This window comes from Rhinoderma darwinii, chromosome 4, assembly GCF_050947455.1.
Source record: "Rhinoderma darwinii isolate aRhiDar2 chromosome 4, aRhiDar2.hap1, whole genome shotgun sequence".
In the NCBI taxonomy this organism is placed as follows: Eukaryota; Metazoa; Chordata; class Amphibia; order Anura; family Rhinodermatidae; genus Rhinoderma; species Rhinoderma darwinii.
This window is the reverse complement of record NC_134690.1, coordinates 134,708,484-134,727,962: the sequence shown is the minus strand read 5'-3', so window position 1 is coordinate 134,727,962 and position 19,479 is coordinate 134,708,484. Positions and strand designations below refer to the sequence as shown.

Genomic DNA, 19,479 nt, shown 5'->3' with positions numbered 1-19,479 from the left:
AAGGTGACCCAAAAACTCCCATTCTGACGGTTTCATTTTTTTTTTACAGTTTACCGTGTCGGTTAAATAATGTTTAGTGTAATAGTTTGAACTTTTATGGAAGCGGAGTTACCAATTAGGTTTATTTTATTTTTTTACAATGCTTTAGGGGGAAATGGAATAAGGAGTTTTTATTAACTTTTAATATTTTTTTTGTACATAAAAAGTTTAACTGTTTTTGCACTTTTTTTTTTTTTTATTAGTCCCCCTAGGGCACTTGAACCAGCAGTTGTTGGATTGCTTGCACAATATACGGCAATACTAATGTTTTGCAGTATATCATGATTTTGATAGGCTCCTATTAACCCCGGTCTCTACCAGGGCTTAATAGGAGCACAAAGATGGCAGACCGGGGGGGGGGGGGGGGGGGTCTGCATTAGGCTTCCAGGCTGCGTAGCGAAGGGGGATTGATTGGACATCAAAAAGGGGCGCTTGACTCTTTCTAATGAAATTTTAAATTTCATGATCACTATGGGCAAAGGCATCTAAGGAGTTAAACGAGCAGGATCCCACTTGTTACAGTGAAGTGTTGGCTGTAACATACAGACAACACCTGCTTAGTAAGCAGGCTCAGACCATACTTCCCCTTGCCGGCTATGACGCAAGTATACATCAAATGTCGGCAAGGGGTAAAAGGAGAGTTCTCACTAACAACATTTATTACTTAAACAAGGTAGATGATAAATATTAGATTGCTAAAGGTCCCACTACTAAGTCAACCCCCGATTACTAGTATGGAGACACCAGACCCCTTTCCTCACATAACGGCTCATCCACGATCAGGAGGAGTTATAAACTGCCTCTCCATAAAACTTTGTGGGAGATATGAACACAGCCAAGCACTCACTCCTTTGTTTCTTACCTCCCATAGAGTTGTGTGGGATGGTAGTAATAACTCCTCTTGATCTGGGACAAGCTGGGGAGTAGGAATAAGACACTGGTGTTCCCCATGACAGTGGTTGGTGGAGGTCCCATCAGTTAGATACCCAGTTATCTATCATATTTGTAATATATGGTGGAGCCCCTAGGAATCCCCTTTGTATCTGATCAAAGTTTTGGAAAGAAAACTTGGCCAGATATAAGTCTGGCCCTTCGATCTATCTTTCACCCAGTGTAGTACAAAAGCACTAGAGGGAAATTGATGACTAAAATGATAGTTTCCTATTGGATCAGTTTTGCGCCTGGTGGGAGAGAATGCAACATTTTCCTGTGCAGTTTTTGGACGTCTGACGGGTGACTTTCATAAGAAGATAACATTTTCAAGTATCTCAAAACTCATTATGATTAAAATGGCTATATATGATATGAGTAAGTGCGTGTTTACCAACCCACACAATAATTATTTTAAATATGTCATATCGACCTACATCTTATAACCAATATATAAAAAATAACCAACTACATACAAAAACAATCAAAGTAACTTGAATTGAACTGGGATTTTAACTGCTCTCAGGTATCTGTTTTTCAGGACAATACAATTTTTATATAAAATAAGAGAGCGTAAAGTCTACAAAATAAAAATCCCAATTCTTTACACAATAATTCACACAAGTAATCTCTTAAGACTATTCTCTCTGATTTATCTAGAAAACTTCAAAAAACTGAGTAGAAATTTAAGTACACATTTAATCTGTGTGTATAATTTCTTGTATACATATCACATCCATTTTTCAGCTTTTTCCAGCCAACACACACATCAGCCTTTATGTTTAACAAAATACCCTCCACGCTATATAGATCTATTTCCTTCAGTAAAACAATATCAATTATTTATCTATCTAGCCTTTATGAAGCCCCATATTTACATGTAATAAATATATTAAGACATAGTGGAAGCAGGGTCAAGCAATTCTTTAGCAGAAAAACAGAAGTGCTATCCCATAATAGAAAGGGGAATAGATCTTATGACAATAGGACCTTCATGTTTTTTTTTTCATATATATATATATATAAAATTATTTTTTTTCTGAAGGAGTTCCCAAATCTGGAAGGTGGATATGCACACTTTACATTTATTCATTTTTATCTTATCTGGATCAATTACTTACAGCGCCTAATGTGCATGTTGTTCTTTTTCCTTAAGTAATAAACATACGTTTTGGTGCTTATTGCTTATATGTAATGGGGGTGCCATTTTGAATACATGAATATGGCAGGCTGTGGAGAAGCAGACTTTGTTCAGTTTGATCTCTAGTGCACTCCAAGTCAGTACAGATAGGCAAATAATGCAAGGCCAAAATTTTGTTTTAAAGAGGTTTTTCCATCAGGGACATATATGACATATTCACAGGATATGTCATAAATATCAGATAGATGCGGGTCCCACCATGCAAGCTACGCTGTTTCCGTAACTACCATTCAGTTCTATTGGACTTATGGAAACAGCGTAGCTCAGCGAGCTATGCTGTTCTATAAGTTATGGTCGGAATTCACCTGCTTCTGCTGCAACACAGAGCAGCAGAATGGGGTTAGGGGACCCCTTTCTAGAAATAGGTGCGGGTCCCAGAGGTGGGACCCACCTCTATCTGACATTTATGACATATCCTGTGAATATGTTATAAATGCCTCTAATGGGAAAACCCCCTTTAAAATCTTGAAGAAATGTTGAGAGAAGTCTGAGCTGCAAGTCAGGTCTCTACAGTCTGTATTTTTGAATCGAGGAACATGTCAAAGGTTTATCTTTTTAAATACTGTTTGTTTGATAACAAAATTATTGCAGTATGGTTAGGTCCTCTTTAAAGTTAGACAAATGGAGATATTCTTTGTAAACCTGTGCATCTCATGTTTCTAACTCTTATTTTTCCTTATTTTTGTGGGTTTTCTTTATTTTTTTAGGATATTTTTCAGAAAATAATCTTAACTATAAAGTATTGGAACTTCCCTACAAAGGGGGAAAACTTAGTTTATTATTAGCTCTTCCTGCTGAAAATCTAGACATAGAAGACTTAGAAAAAACCTTGACTGCGCCAATTCTAAAAGACTGGAGCAGCAATATGAAGGAGGAACTTGTTGAAATCAGCCTGCCCAGGTACGTTTTATATTTTACACGATGACTGAAAGGGAAAATAGTGCGAGTTTTTTTCCCACTAGAATGGAAATTATCAATTGTCGGTCAACGATTGTGGAGGGCAGCTATGGGACATTATACTGTGTGGGGGCATCTATGGGGGCATTATACTGTGTGGGAGGCACTATGAGGGCATTATACCGTGTAGGTGCAGCTATGGGGGCATTATACTGTATGTGGGCAGCTATGGGGCGGCTATACTGTATGTGGGCAGCTATGGGGCATTATACTGTGTGTGGGCAGCTATGGGGCGGCTATACTGTATGTGGGCAGCTATGGGACATTATACTGTGTGGGGGCATCTATGGGGGCATTATACTGTGTGGGAGGCACTATGAGGGCATTATACCGTGTAGGTGCAGCTATGGGGGCATTATACTGTATGTGGGCAGCTATGGGGCGGCTATACTGTATGTGGGCAGCTATGGGGCATTATTCTGTGTGGGAGGCACTATAGGGGCATTATACTGTGTGGGACGCACTATAGGGAATTATACGGTGTAGGGACAGCTAGAAGGGCATTATACTGTGTGGGGACAGTTATAGGGGAATTATACTGTGTGGAGAACAGCTATGGGGGCATTATACTGTTTGGGAGGCACTATGAGGGCATTATACCGTGTAGGTGCAGCTATGGGGGCATTATACTGTATGTGGGCAGCTATGGGGTGGCTATACTGTATGTGGGCAGCTATGGGGCATTATTCTGTGTGGGAGGCACTATAGGGGCATTATACTGTGTGGGACGCACTATAGGGAATTATACGGTGTAGGGACAGCTAGAAGGGCATTATACTGTGTGGGGACAGTTATAGGGGAATTATACTGTGTGGAGAACAGCTATGGGGGCATTATTCCATGTGGGAAGACACTATAGAGGCATTAAACTGTGTGGAGCAGCTTTAAGGGCATTATACTGTGTGGCGGGAAGCTATGGGAGCATTATTCTGTGTGGGGGCCACCATAGGGCATTATCCTGTGTGGGTCGGCTATAGGGGTATTATACTATGTGAAGCACACTAAGAGGCATTATCCTGTGTGGGGGGCCCACTGGGTGGGTTGGGGCCCACCCAGATGTGTTTATTTTGCACCCCCCTGTGCTAAACCCCCAGCTGTGCCTTTAATTGATCCCCTGCTTCCCTGACATAAGTAGTTTGAATACTGGCAGCCATTTACTCTCTGCAAACATAGGGAATAATATGCAAGTTTAGTTGAGCCAAATGTGCATGTTTAAAGAGGCTCTGTCACCAGATTATAAGTGCCCTATCTCCTACATAATGTAATGATCTGTAATGTAAATAAGAACAGTGGTTTTTATTTCGAAAAACTATAAATTTTGACCAAGTTATGACCTATTTTAGATTTAAGTTAATGACTTTCTTAATAGACAACTGGGCGTGTTTTTACCTTTTGACCAAGTGGGTGTTGTAAAGAGAAATGTATGACGCTGACCAATCAGTGACCAATCAGCGTCATTCACTTCTCTCCATTCATGTACTCGGCACATAGTGATCTGGCGAGATCACCATGTGCTGTCACTTACTCACACATTAACTTTACTGAAGTGTCTCGAGAGTGAATAGACATTGACTCCAGCCAGGACGTGATGCCTATTCACAATCCCGACACTTCGGTAATGTTTGTGTGTGACTTACTCACACAGCACATCGAGATCACGCTTGCTGTCATCCATAGCGCAAGCTCTGTCAAGACTATTGGGGGGGGGGGGATTAATTAACGGCTTTACACCAGTATTATGCCATAAAAAACTGAAAAATAATGGCACACACCACATTTGCGCAAACATTTGTGACTTTTTGCAGTGTATAAAAAGTGAGCGGAACTAGGAGGAAGGCCATCCACAGCACGACAAATTTACTATAATTTACACTAAAAACGGGCAGAAATTACAGAGGAAATCTATGCCATCTGGCGTAGGATATAACTTTGTGGTGTGCGGACAGAAAAAGATGCAACAAATTTATTTAGAGGCGGGAACCTCTTAATAAATGTGTCACATTTAACTCCTGCGGGCTTCAGACTAAGACTGGCGAATGAAACACCAGTCTTAGTAAATCTGTCAAATTGCACTCGCCTCAAAACCCTGCAGAATTATGAATCCAGCTCTGGATCAATGCTAGATTAGCAAAATTGTTTGTATGCAGATTATATCTATAGGTGGATAGTGTTCAAAGGTGAGCATCCACTTTTACAATAGATACAGCACTGTTAAGGAATTGACAAGAAAATTGATGATCTATTGCCAATGTATTGTAAAATTTCTGTCCTTCACAGGTTTAAAATAGAACAAAAAGTTGATTTAAAGCAATCTCTACTCTATCTGAATGTAACTGATGTCTTCAATCCAACCTGCAATCTTTCAGGGATAACAGGTGCTATCAACACATTTATTAAATCTGCTACCATACTTATTATGCCGTAAATAATCAGAGATCTGCATTATGCAACAATTAAACATAACATTTAGTAAATATAGTAGATTAAAAAAGCTAAATGTCAGCAGAGAGAAACATCCAGTTAAAAACAAGATACAAAGACAGTGATCAGTATTTCAATTTGCACGTACACTAACGTAATACCCTTCATTGTACCAGATGGTATGTGCTATCTGTACGTGCCGCACCGATATTTGTAAAATCATAACACTGAACCTAATAGCAAAGCATACCATATCATTTGGAATGTTTAAAATAATTAAATGTTGAAAAGAGCTCTAGAGGGACCGGCTTCTGGTCGCATATGGTTGCCGAGGCAACCAGACTGCCCCGTCTGACACTACATCTCTCGCTGCCGACTGAACATTTCGGCAGCAGATGCAGCTACAAATATCATGAGTGACGCTTTACATTAATGGGATCCACCATTCAATAGAATAGTCCAACAAATCAGTACTTAAATGTGTTTTTCGTTTTTTTATAAAAGTATTTCTAAAAATAATGTAATTAAAGAAGCTCATAAATACATTTCCTACAGCAGAATCATGAAATAAATTATAGACTAAGTATTCACTCCTTATAGCAGAAATGGTTTCATTCAGATCCTGGTATGGGCGTAACGATACACGTCGCGGCTATTGCTATGGGGCCCAGAGCTTGAGGGAGCCCACTCAGGAGCAAAACGTTGTTCATTTTTGTGAGGAATAGCAAGTTGGTGGCCTTCTGCTATCTACATAGCACTATTATGTGGGTTTTCTAATATATATCACGATTATCCATACCTTTAATTATTGGTACTTATGCTGCTGTTTCAGCTTCCTGTCACTAGGTGGTAGGGGCCCATCTCACTTTGCTTTGGGGCCCTCCGAATTCTGGCTACGCCCCTGGGACTTCGCCACTGCTCACAGCGTTCAAGCCAAGAATGCAAAATAAGACTCCTATCCTATATCATCCCCAATAATAGACGCAAGTATCTCAAAACTGAAATAACATACCTTTATTTTCAGATGATGCCACCATCGGTAGTAAAACTTTTCAGTGACATGGGGTATGTTTAGAAGCGGCAGATTTTGTTGCGGATTCAGATTGGATTTTGTAAAATCCATCACATCTGAACATAAGATGTTCTAAATGAGCTATCTATTAGTCTGCTTTCTATATATCAATTATGAGACACAAAAACGAATTCCAGGGTCCCAATTTCAGTTATTTTGCCCCTCTTCTTTTATGTATTTAAGAAGTCTAATGCAACACATTGAACAGAATTGTATAACAATATTTATATATTTTATATAATATTGTATGGTAAAAATTATATCAAAATTGTTTTCAGATACTTCAAACTTGTACATTTCAAAGGTGGTTCAGAAGGTTTCCATTGAAGTAAATGAAGCTGGAAGTGAAGCTGCCGCATCAACAGGTGAAAACAAAAACCCATAAAACAAAACATTATTATAATTGCATACATAGGATACATTTCTGTATATGTAGAATAAAAAGGTGAATTTGAAATTCCCTTTTGCAGAGCCAGAAATCTGTTTGTCATATTTCTTTCTAAAAGGAGATGAAAAGTGCACATAAATTTGCTTGTTTTGTGTTTTTTTTTGGGGGGGGGGGGGGGGATTTACTGTCATTCCTGTGAATTATCTCAGACACAGTGGGTCGGTGAGATATATATCCATTCTTAGGCTGGGTTCACACGACCTATTTTCAGACGTATTGGAGGCGTTTTACGCCTCGAAATACGTCTGAAAAAAAAGCCTCAAATACGTCGACAAACATCTGCCCATTCATTTCAATGGGTTTGCCGATGTACTGTGCCGACAAACTGCAATTTTACACGTCGCTGTCAAAAGACGGCGCGTAAAATAACAGCCTCGTCAAAGAAGTGCAGGACACTTATATACATTATATACAGGACACTTCTTAGGACGTAATTGGAGCCGTTTTTCATTGAATCCAATGAAGAACAGCTCCAAATTACGTCCGTAATTGACGCCTCGTAAAACGCGAGTACGAGCAATTACGTCTGAAATGCAGGAGCTGTTTTCTCCTGAAAACAGCTCCGTAATTTCAGCCGTAATTGACGTTATGTGCACATACCCTTAGACTCTCGCTGTGCAGACGGTGGGAAAAGGGTAACACAACATAAAGATATTTTCTGATATGTCATGTGAAGTTGAGTTCTTCTGACTGTCAGGAAAACTCGGTAGCTCCCCCATAAATGTTTCAATTCTGAATACTTAGGGCACGGCCAGACGTGGCGGAATTTTTCCGCTGCAAATGTTGGTGCAGATTTGGGGCAATTACGCAACGAGTCTGCACCAACATTTGCATATTTGACAGGTAATTCAGACGTTGCAGATATCACAGCGGACTTGCCACAGATTTCATTCTTTGCATTGCAAAGGCTGAAATCCGCAGTCAAATTCCGCTTCTTCTCCGCAACAGACAGTGCATGCTGCGTAGGGAAGATTCCGCACCGCAGCCTATGGTCCGCAGCGGAGTTTTCCGCAATGTCTGAACTAACTTGCCTAAAAATGTATTGAAACAACTGTAAAAAACAGCCGCTGGAGAATTCCACAGCAATTACGCCACGTCTGGCCGTGCCCTTATGGTTTAATGCACATCAGGCATAATTTTGTTTTGCTGCACCAGTGCCAGAGCTTTAAGGCAGTGCCGGGGTGTAATGGTATTTCATACAAAATGACACGATAACTGACCTCCCTATCTTACTTTATGAAGTAGTACTTAATTTCTATAATGTACAGTATATAGATATTAGGCAGCATGTAACAGTAAGAAGGTAAGACTTGATATACATTTTGTCGTGGGTACCGCCAAAGGTTCATGCTTTGTCTCTGTTCTATGCTTATACATGCTACCATCCTGCCTTTCATATAACTTATATCAATACTCTGGAAGAGGTAGTACTGCAAAGGAGTATGGAGGCAGAAATTTATTAGGCCACATTTGTGAAGAACATCTTATGTAATAACAGTCGCACAGACTAAATCAATATGGAATTCCTAGGGCTCCTGCACGCGACAGAGTGCCACTCGGGTCGTTTTTCATGGCATCCGAATGGCACCCGATAGTTTTCACCGACCCATTCACTTCAGTGGGTGAATCAGGTCTGTGAAAATGGACCCGGCTCTCAGATTCATAGAAAGATAGAACACGTCCTATCTTTGCATGCATCACGAACGGGACTCTGGTGGCACGCACGGTCATGTGCAAGAGCTCTTAAAGTTATACTGTCAGGTCCGTTTCACAGGAAAAAGTCACTTTAAGGGCTTGTCCACACGTAGCGGAATTGCTGTGTATTTTCCATCTGGAATTGCAGCAGAATACAATAGCAGCAAAGTGGGTGAGATTTAACAAATCTCAATCACATGCTGCGTAAAAATTCTGAGCAGAAATTGACCTGCGGTGCGTATTTTTTGGACCGCAGCATGTCAATTCTTGCTGCAGAAAGTGGCCTGAATTGCTGTGTTTTTCAGAGGAGATGTCACCATCTCCTAACATTGTGACATTGTGAAGCGCAGCAAAATATGCACCATTTTCTGTAGTAAAAAACGCAGGAAATGGTGCATTTTTGCCACAGCGGAAAGTCTTCTACTTTCAACGGAATTGCTGCAGAAATTTTCTGCAGCAATTCCATTACGTGTAGACAAGAACTTACTGGTAAAAAATCAGGTTAAAACACCAGTTCCCAGCAGAATGCAGACAAGTCCCAATGCTATATGGGGAGATGCACGGGTACCAAATACTAATGAATAGACACTTTCACACCTACCATTTATGAGGGGGTGGCTGCTTAGTATTATATTTGCCCACAGATAAGACTTCTATAAGGTGCCAGTCACACTTTTAGGCCTCATGCAAAGCGCCGTGCCCATAATCACGGGACGTGTTTGCGGGCACGGCCGGCCATGGGCCGTATTTTCGGGCCGTGCTCCCATACAAAGTATGGGAGCACGGCCCGTAAAATACGTAAAGTAGGACATGCTCCATAATTCCCGGCACGGTTCTACGGCACGGATACCTATAGGTAGGGATATGGAAAGGTGTCCGTGCCCAATAGAACTGAACGGGACAGTAATTGCGGACCGTGTTACGGTCCGCAATTACGGAGATTTTTTACAGTCGTGTGCATGGGGCCTTACTTGTAGTGCACCATGCTGGCTAGCAGCCTATTAGTTACAACCATACTATTTGATCAGGCGGGGCTGCCCAGCACCTTCTAGGGGTATGTTCACACAGGGCGGATACGCTGCGTGAAAGTACACAGCGTAGCCTCCCCGAACCCTGCAGGGAATTTCCCAAGTTGTGGTGCAGTACTTTGGGCAAAATTTCCACTGCGAAAAGCAGCGCTAGCAAAAAAAAACTTTCACATTTACCCCGGGCCGTAGTCAAGGCGATGCGTCCCTCTGTTGTCCAAGAAGTCCGAACTCCTGGGATGACATTTCATCCCATGTGACCGCCTGTGATTGGCTGCAGCAGTCACATGGGATGAAACTTCATCCTAGGTGTTCCGGCCTGGACTGAGAAGTTTAGAAAGCGGGGTGAGTATAAGAATTATTTTTTTCTGAGTTGTGATTTTTGTGCTGGAATCGCAGCTTTTCCACCACAAAAAAACGCAACATCTGCTATTGGCTGCGGGTTTTACCTCGCTTTAAAATTCAATGGAGAAAACCAGCAAAAAGAAAAAGCAGCGATTCTACAGCATAAATTTACATGCTGCGGATTAAAAAAAAAACTCACCGCAGGTCAATTTATGAACGTTTTTTTCGCCGTATTATTTACACAGCGTTTGGATTTGTTCAAATCTCATCCACTCTGCTGCTACTGTATTACACTGCAGATTTGCAATTAAATAATTTGCAGAAAATCTGCAGTATTTATGCTACGTGTGAACATACCCTAAGTGGACCACACAAAGCACTGACACCCCATTTTCCCCCAACATCACAAAAACAAACTGTATCCTGCAAAAATAATAAGCAAGGCAACCTGTGTCAAGGGTCGTCACTATTTTGCAAGTCCCTACACTAAGGCCTAGTTCACACGGAGTATTTTTGCAGGCAGAAAAAATCTGACTCAAAGTTCCTTCAGGAATTTTGAGGCAGATTTTGACCTGGCTGCACTTTTTTGCTGCGGCTTTCGCTGTGTTTTTTCAGGCCGCGAAAAACGCTTGAAAACGAGTGCCCCAGGTTTTTTCTGCCTTCCAGGACAAAGGACATGCCACTTTTTTTCCCCCGCGAGCGGCTAAAAGCCACCCGGGAAATAAAACGCCTTTGCCTCCCATTGAAATCAATGGAGATTTCGGCCATTTTTTTGTGCGGATTCAGACATGGTTTCCAGGTCAAAATTAGTGCCAAAAACTCAGTGTGAATTGGGTCTTACATTACAAACAAAACACAGAAATTGGATTAAATTTGCAGAAAATCACAAAAAAAGTAAATCATTACATACACAAGATCAGGTTAAAAAAAATGGTTCCCAGCAGGATTTAGACAAGCCACAATGTTATACAGTATGAGGAGTTCGTACAGGTGAAAAATACTGATAAATAGCCACTCACAAGCCTACGATTGAGGACAATGGGACCCGATTGCAGGTTGTGAATTTGCATCTTTTTGGCAAGTTGTCAATTTACTCATACATTTACAGGAGGAATAACAGAAGACCAACACAATGCAGAGCTCTGAGAACCAACGTATACCAGCCCGACTAAGGCCAAAAGGATGACCTTTTGGCCTCCGTCGGCTTAATGGAGCCCTATGGACACGTTTTGCTTGTATGTCGGGAGTTTTCCTGAAGTAAATGAAGGGTAAAAACGTGACGTGCATCAGGCCTAACAGATCCTATTAAAAGAATCTGTTGTTTTTAGATCTAGTTTCAAACAAAACATTATGAAAGACATTTTGGCCATTTAAGTCTATTGTCCAAATAATGATTAAAATCCAAATTATTGAACAAATTTGTTTTTTAAAAATGTAGTTGAAAAAAATAAAATATATTAAATATGAAGGCAAAAATAATTTTTCTGATGAATACCTATATAGTTACAGACCAAACAATAACGTTTCAATTTAACGTCCACATATATCCAAAGAATATATAGAATGAATACCTATAAATGTACATGTGGACGAATCATGCATCCACAAAGGAAAAAATAGAAACAAGTACAAATATGTACATTGTAAAAATCACATCACTTTATTGAAATACATAAAAACATATTGGCCATCAAGACCTAAAATGAGACACACAGTTAAAATACAAAGAAGTGGGGAACACCCGATTATGACACAATAGAATATACTCAGAACAGCCCAAATATAAAAGGTAGTTCAGAAAGGCATACTATTAATGGAAAAAATCCAGAAACCACTGCTGTAATATAAGTTGCCATGCCAATGCAATGACACATCAATAGATGAACAGCAAGTATACAAGGAAAGGAGCATACAGGACACACTGGTATATATGTGAACAGTATAGCAAGGGAATAACCGAGATTCAAGCCCGGTCCCAAAGAATGTACCAACCAGTATAAGTCATAATAATCCTAGGGTGAACACCACACCATGAGCCCCGACGCGCGTTTCGCGGTAGCTTTATCAAGGGGTACTGACAGGAGAGGAGATAGACGCTCAGTATATACACAGAGTGGGAGGAGTTTAATTGAAGCAGAGCCAATAGTTAAAAACTGCTGCAAATGAATACTAATAAAATGCAGGTGATGTCCTAAGTCACCTGCATAATGAATGCAGGTATCATTGTAGACGCACGATGTGTAATTACCTTAAATGTAATGAACTGAACAGACGTCAGACAACGCCGATATCCGCCCAATGTGTGCTCGCGGAGCGTGAATGCGCATGCGCACACACGACGATGGAACTGCGCCATGAGATGGCAGTGTGGACACCGGAGTATGACGTATCACACTCCGGTGGCCATCTTTAACACTGGAAACAGTCAGGGCAAGATGTATACCCTATGACAAATATCGATATCAAGAAAAATGTAAAAGGGCACAATAAGAGCGCAGTGTAGATGCCGGAGTATGACACTCCGGTGGCCATATTAAACGCTAGAAACAGGCCGGGAAAGATGTATGCCGGGACCACATAGTGATTATAGATTCAAAGTTAAACTTATATAGACAGCGATGACCCGTTAGGAACACACAATGTACAGCCACAATTCTCTACAAAATGTATCAGAGGAGAAAAAAATATTCCATGAATACAACCGTTATTTGGTGATGATCATAGTAAGACCATTACATAACACAAATACATGTACAAGACATACAATTAATAAACATAATATTACAATGAGAGAGGTGCACTTAAGGTGCACTGATTATTAATATAATATAAAGAATATAAATATATATACATAACTCTAAATTATATATGTACACCATACATACATGTAGCCACTGCGCCAATTGTTTAATTGCACAAAGAATATATATTGGCCCAAGAAAATATATATATAACAATAAAGAGTAAACAGTGAGAAATATATTTTTGTATTATTATTACATTTTTCCATTACTTTATATATAAATAAAAAAATAAAAAAATAAAAAAATATATATATAAAAAATAAATAAACACCCAAAACAAATATATATAATGTGATAAAGGTGAGTGACCACACGTGCAAAGTGAAAAGTGAAAAAAATCATAATTTTATTGAAAAACAGTACAGAAATAAAGTGATGCACACGTGAATGATGACACCTGAAACAAATTCAATTGATTAATAGTCACAACATATGAAAAAAATAATATATATAAAATATATAAATAGTGTTATGACAATCAAGTACAAATTATATGTCAAAATGAAATTATCAATATAATATAAAGTGTAAAAATATTAGTGCATATAAATATATATAAATATAAGGTGTGAAAATGTGATATGTATATATACAATAAAAATATATATACAAAAATATATATACAAAAATGTATGTATTATACAGTGAATTATAATGAATGGATATATCAAAAAAGTGCTAACAAAGTTAATTAAAAATTTTGGATGTATATAAAAGATAATAATTCATATGTATGTACATATACACAATAAAGTAAGTAGGTAATAATTGGGCCAAAATGTAATAGCTGAGCCAAAACACAAGCGCCCAAAAAGAGTCTATATTGAGTACCCCCTGAGAGAGCTACAAAAATTATGGCACACCACTGCATGAGATAATTGGCACTTTGAAACGAATTGGAACATATATGTGTAATACAAAATCCTGATATCCCAATGGATGGACGCCAAATGCAACAGAAGATCCTATGAAAATACAAAGAACAATATCAAAAACAAACTCAAATTATCACCAACCCAACAATATACAGTGAGCCAAAATCAAACTGATCCTATCACAGCTCAAAATGCAATATATATACACCAATGAAATAAAAACAAATGATGCCATGGGACCATAGGGACAATTTAAAGAAAAGAGGCAAAGGACATTTTTTCGTTTAGCCCAAAAGGCGAACTGGTCTTCAATTTTGTAATCCATTTGCACTCGATGCGTTCTAATTTCCGAAAAGTATCTCCTCCACGTGATCCGATAATGATTTTGTCAATACCGTGAACCTTTAAATCTTGCCAACTGCTATTGTGAAACTCACGAAAATGTCTGGGAATGGACTTTAGTTTCTCTATTTCATCCCAATTATTTTTCTCAATAAGTCCCGCCTTTTTAATGTCCCTGACATGTTCCTGGATTCTCGTTTTCAGCTCTCTTGTAGTCATACCAACATAAGAGAGGCCACATGGACAAGTGGCCATGTAGACCACCCCCGTTGTACTGCAATTAATAAAATGGACAATTTTGAAACTTTTTTTATTTTCAGAATCAAAAAATGTGTCAGTTCTTACAATTAATTTACAGATTGAGCAGTGGCCACAGGAGAAGGATCCCCATGTGGGCCCTTTAGACCCAAACAAAAAGGTCTTTGAATTAGGAGTACTATAATGACTACGGACCAAATGGTCACCCAGAGTTTTACTTTTTTTGGCAGTAAGTTGAGGTTTAGAGGGTAGAAACTTCTTGAGGTCAGGATCACTGAGAAGTATGGGCCAAAAACGAGTCACAATCTTTCTCATCTCCCCCCATTGTGTGTTATAGGGAGTAATGAGTCTCACCGTGTCATCCTTTCTTTTGTGTTTATATTGGGTGAGAAGATTGTTGCGATTAGTATGACGTGCTCTTAGGTATCCCTTCTCAATATCAGAATTAGGGTACCCGCGTTGTAAGAAGCGAGTCCTCAAACATTGGGATTCAGTTTCAAAATTGGAGTCAGAGTCACATACCCGTCTAGCCCTTAAAAATTGCCCAGTTGGAATAGCACGTATTGTGTGGGCGGGGTGAAAAGACGATGCATGTAAAAGAGAGTTGACAGCTGTCAACTTTCTAAAAATAGTAGTGCTCAGCTTACCTGTATCTTGTACTTTTATTTTAATGTCCAGGAAATCCATGGTGGTTTGACTAATAACGCTTGTTAATTTAATATTTAGTGTGTTGGTATTCAGGATAGATAAAAATCGATCCAATTCTGTACGAGTACCCTGCCAGATGAAAAGGATATCGTCAATGAAGCGCATCCAACCCACAACACAGCCCGACACCATATCCATGGCCTCCCGTACAGTTTCCTGTTCCCAGAAGCCTAAAAATAAGTTGGCATATGATGGCGCACAGGTCGCGCCCATTGCAGTCCCACGTAGTTGTAAATAATGTTTATCCCTGAACACAAAATAATTGTGCTCAAGGACAAAACGCATGAGAAGATTCAAAAATTCGACCAATTCATGGTCCAAATTGCATGAGCGCAGAAAATATTGGACAGCATGGAGACCCAAATCGTGGTTAATGCAGGTATACAGGGATTCCACATCGCAAGATACAAGATACATATCCTGCTCAATGGTAACCCCATCAAGACGCTTCAATACATCAGTAGAATCTTTGACATAAGATTGAAGACTCTCGACACAGGGGCGAAGAAAATAATCAAGATAACGACAGGTAGCCTCACATAAACTACCACATCCTGACACTATTGGCCGTCCAGGTGGTTTCTTACAATCCTTATGCACTTTAGGTAAAAGATATAGTGTTGGAGTGATCGGAAATTTTACAATGAGACCATCCATGATTTTCTTATCAATAATGCCATTATCGCAGGCTTCCGATAATAGCGTATCCAACTGGCCCTTGAATAGATTGGTAGGGTTATGCATTAACCGCGTATAGCAATCTGCATCCCGTAGTTGCCGGTATGCCTCTGATTCATACATACCAATGGGCCATAGTACCACATTGCCACCCTTGTCAGCTGGTTTGAACACAATGTCACGCATTTGTTTTAATTCACGCAATGCCTTGCGCTGTGCCCATGACAGGTTATCAAAACTACGTTGTTGTGGTAGCATGCGGAGTTCATCCACTACCATTCTGACAAACATCTCCACAGATGGATTAAGTGACAAGGGTGGAAATGTGGTAGACCTAGGACGAATGGACTCTGGGAACCTACTAGTACTAACCTCCTGCTCCTGGAGTAAAGATTCTAGCGCCCGGACCGCTTCCAGTTCCTCCTGTGCTGAAAACAAATTATAAGGATCGTTTTTAGAGAAGTGCTTTTTATATATGAGTTTGCGTGCAAACAAAAAGACATCTTTGATGGCTGTGAAGTCATGGCATGTGTGTCTCATTTTAGGTCTTGATGGCCAATATGTTTTTATGTATTTCAATAAAGTGATGTGATTTTTACAATGTACATATTTGTACTTGTTTCTATTTTTTCCTTTGTGGATGCATGATTCATCCACATGTACATTTATAGGTATTCATAAAAATAATTTTTCTGTCTGTTTATTATAGGAATGCACGTTGCTGCAATGAGCTTGACCAATCACAGATTTGTTGCAGATCGACCATTCTTGTTCTTCATCAGACACAACCCATCAGGTAAGATGATGTGTTGTTTTTTTTCCCCACAAAGAACATTTACCAGCTATCTACATATAGGGGATAAATGTCAGATCACTGGAAACTGCTGGTACTCCCACCGTCTTTTAGTATGAGGGTCTCAAGTCCCCCATTCCGTCTAACTAGAATACCCGCAGTGAGAAAGAGTCTGTATAGAGTGGTGTTCAAGCGTGTGCGTGCCTCTCCATAAAACTCTATGAGAGTTACACAAAATGGCTTTGGGGTCATTTTTAAAAAAGTGTCACAGTCCATATTTTGTAGTAAAAGGGTAAGGCCACATGGTGCAGTCATGGTGCGTTTATGTTGCGTTTTTAAACCAGAGCAAGTCATTTTTCAATAAAAGTCAATGGTGAAATGTTTGTTATGGACAGACTGCTGCTATTATATTGCAATGTGTTTTTTGTGCGGTTGAACACATCTTCATAATGTCCGACCGCATGCAGTTACTGACCGCGCTGCCAAAGTTGTTGCTGAACTGCTTGCGTTTTTGCTAACAGTTCTGCAATGCATTGTAATGAACTATATACAGGAAGCACCTAACAAACTTCAACACGGGTGAAAACTATGTCCATCAATTATTTCCTTTAAAAACGTAACAGAACTGCTGCATTACAGACGCAAAAAACGCATGCAGTTGACCGCATGCGATTTTCAAACGCAACAAAACCACATCAACGACGCAACGTGTGGCCTTACGCAAGTAGTGCAAAAAAGGCACTCATAAGTGCACCATTATGTCGTTTTGTAAAAACTGCTTGATAGTTTTTTGTTTGTGGGCATGTGTGAAAATCACAATTAACAATAGGTCAGACCCAACCGTGGCTGGCCTTATTGAGGGTGCAGCAGGGCAGTCTCAAGGGAGTTTTTCTGACAGGGAGAGTATGCACATAGCAACAGCACAAAAAAACAGATAAAATGACATGTGTGAATACAGCTACTGTATATGCTAATAACGTTATTAATACAAACTCCTTCTCTTCAAGTAATTTTTTCTCTACTAAGGCCCTGTTTACACAGAGTTTTTTGCAGGCTGAAAAATCTGCCTAAAATTCCTTCAGGAATTTCCGCCCGCGGCGCTCGATGGCTACCGCCTCGAGAAACGCGATCTCTGCCTCCCATTGATGTCAATGAGAGGTCAGAGACGGAAACGCCTACTTGTGAAATCAATGGGAGGCGATTTTGGGGCGTTTTTTGGCCCTGTTTCCAATGCGGTTTCCATGTCAAAAACAGCACCAAAATACTCTGTGTAAACATTCCCTAAGGCCTCATGCACACTTCCATCACCATTTTCACGGATCCGTGTGTTCGTGATTGGTTCCTGTGTGTACTCCGTGTATACTTACGTGTTTCCGTTTCCGAGAGCCGCACATGGTACTCACTGTCCAGCTGTAGTCACTGTCCAGGGTGCTGAAAGAGTTACACCATTGGGGCAGAATTAGCCCTATAAATGATTAATTATCATTTATTACGGTCATGCACTGACATAATCAGACCAGCCTATTGTTGAGTATCTTACTCCATAATGAGCTGTATTGTATGCTCTGATATGAGCTAGGTCTAATATGTCAGAGTCCAGTAGCCGTGGGACAGTGGCCCTTATTCCCAGTGTGCTGTGTTTGCATGCACTGAATGTATCAATGCTTACTATGAATTAATAGACACTATGTAAGTGTCTTGACGTCCTCACCGCGTAGATGCGAGAGACGACAGATAGCAGCACGATAAATATCGGGCTGGGAAGATTGTGTTCACCGCTAATTATACTCAGTGTGTGGTGCCAGTAAAATAATCTGGCAGACCAAACCGAGACGGTATGTATCAATGACCACCGCTGCAGTTTGCAGCAGTGATGCAGCAGCCCGTAGTGAGGTGCACGGTGTGAAGTGCCCTAATGGTTGGATGCTTGATATGAATTGGACACCAGGTCAGTGTCATGTGCACCGCTATCCACCGCTTCAGAGACAAACAGTGATGCAGCAGCCCATATGAAGTGTACTTTGTAAAGTGCCCTGAATTACTACGTGCTTGTTTCCAGTTTAAAGACACTGTGTCAGTGTCTTTGACGTTCTCACCGCTGAGACGGAAGAGACGTAGGGCAAGAGTTCAATAAAGTGTTCGGGCTGAGCAATCTCTATGTGCCGCTGCGATGACTCAGTGAACGCTGACAGTGAGTCCACCCGGTAGCGTCCGCCGAGACTCCGGGCTGAGCTATCTCTGTATGCCGCTGTGATGACTACGCAAACGCTGTCAGTGAGTTAACCCGGCAGCGTCCGCCGAAACACCACCGCCGCTCTCCCAGCTGGGAGCAACAGCTAGGCACAGGATTGATTTCGGACTACTGGATTGTATTGCAGACAGTGTTTGATAGAGGCTGGACCTATTTCATTTAATACCATGGCTAGCCATACCAATGATGCTCTCTGATTGGCTGATAATGCGAGAGTGGGCTTTTTTTAATCACTTTTTTAAATATTTAATTCATTATATGAATTTATTCATGATTTGCACCCCCTTTATCAGTCTCGTCTAAATCAAACGTCACATACAGTGACAGACGGCACAGACTGCATTGGGCTATCTGGCTGGCTAGCAGCATATTCAGGAGGCCTTAGCATATTCAGGAGGTAATCGCAGTACAGTGCTGAGAATGCCTGTAAGGCTGCTGTGCGTGCTGTTGGTAAGAGGACAAGCTTGCTGGCCAGTGGAGGATTAAAGGGTATCTGGACTTTCAAAAAACTTTTCATATCAGCTCCTTATGCTGAAGACGCAATCATAGACATTCTATGCGAGCTGTCTTCAGCCTGACAAGGAGCGCAGATCACAACTCAAGGTGCATTAACTGCTTAAGTAGAGTCGTGTGACAT

The 19,479-nt window shown here is 40.4% G+C and overlaps 1 protein-coding gene across 1 annotated transcript in view; it reads left to right on the top strand.

The window, feature by feature from the left end:
• The window catches only part of SERPINI2 (serpin family I member 2), a 56,889-nt gene that overhangs the window by 14,935 nt on the left and 22,475 nt on the right, over window positions 1–19,479 (top strand). The window contains exons 4-7 of the mRNA XM_075861571.1: window positions 2,878–3,070; window positions 5,405–5,502; window positions 6,899–6,985; window positions 16,508–16,594. Of these exons, the coding sequence (XP_075717686.1) occupies window positions 2,878–3,070; window positions 5,405–5,502; window positions 6,899–6,985; window positions 16,508–16,594 (465 nt within the window). The remainder of the gene's footprint in view (window positions 1–2,877; window positions 3,071–5,404; window positions 5,503–6,898; window positions 6,986–16,507; window positions 16,595–19,479) is intronic.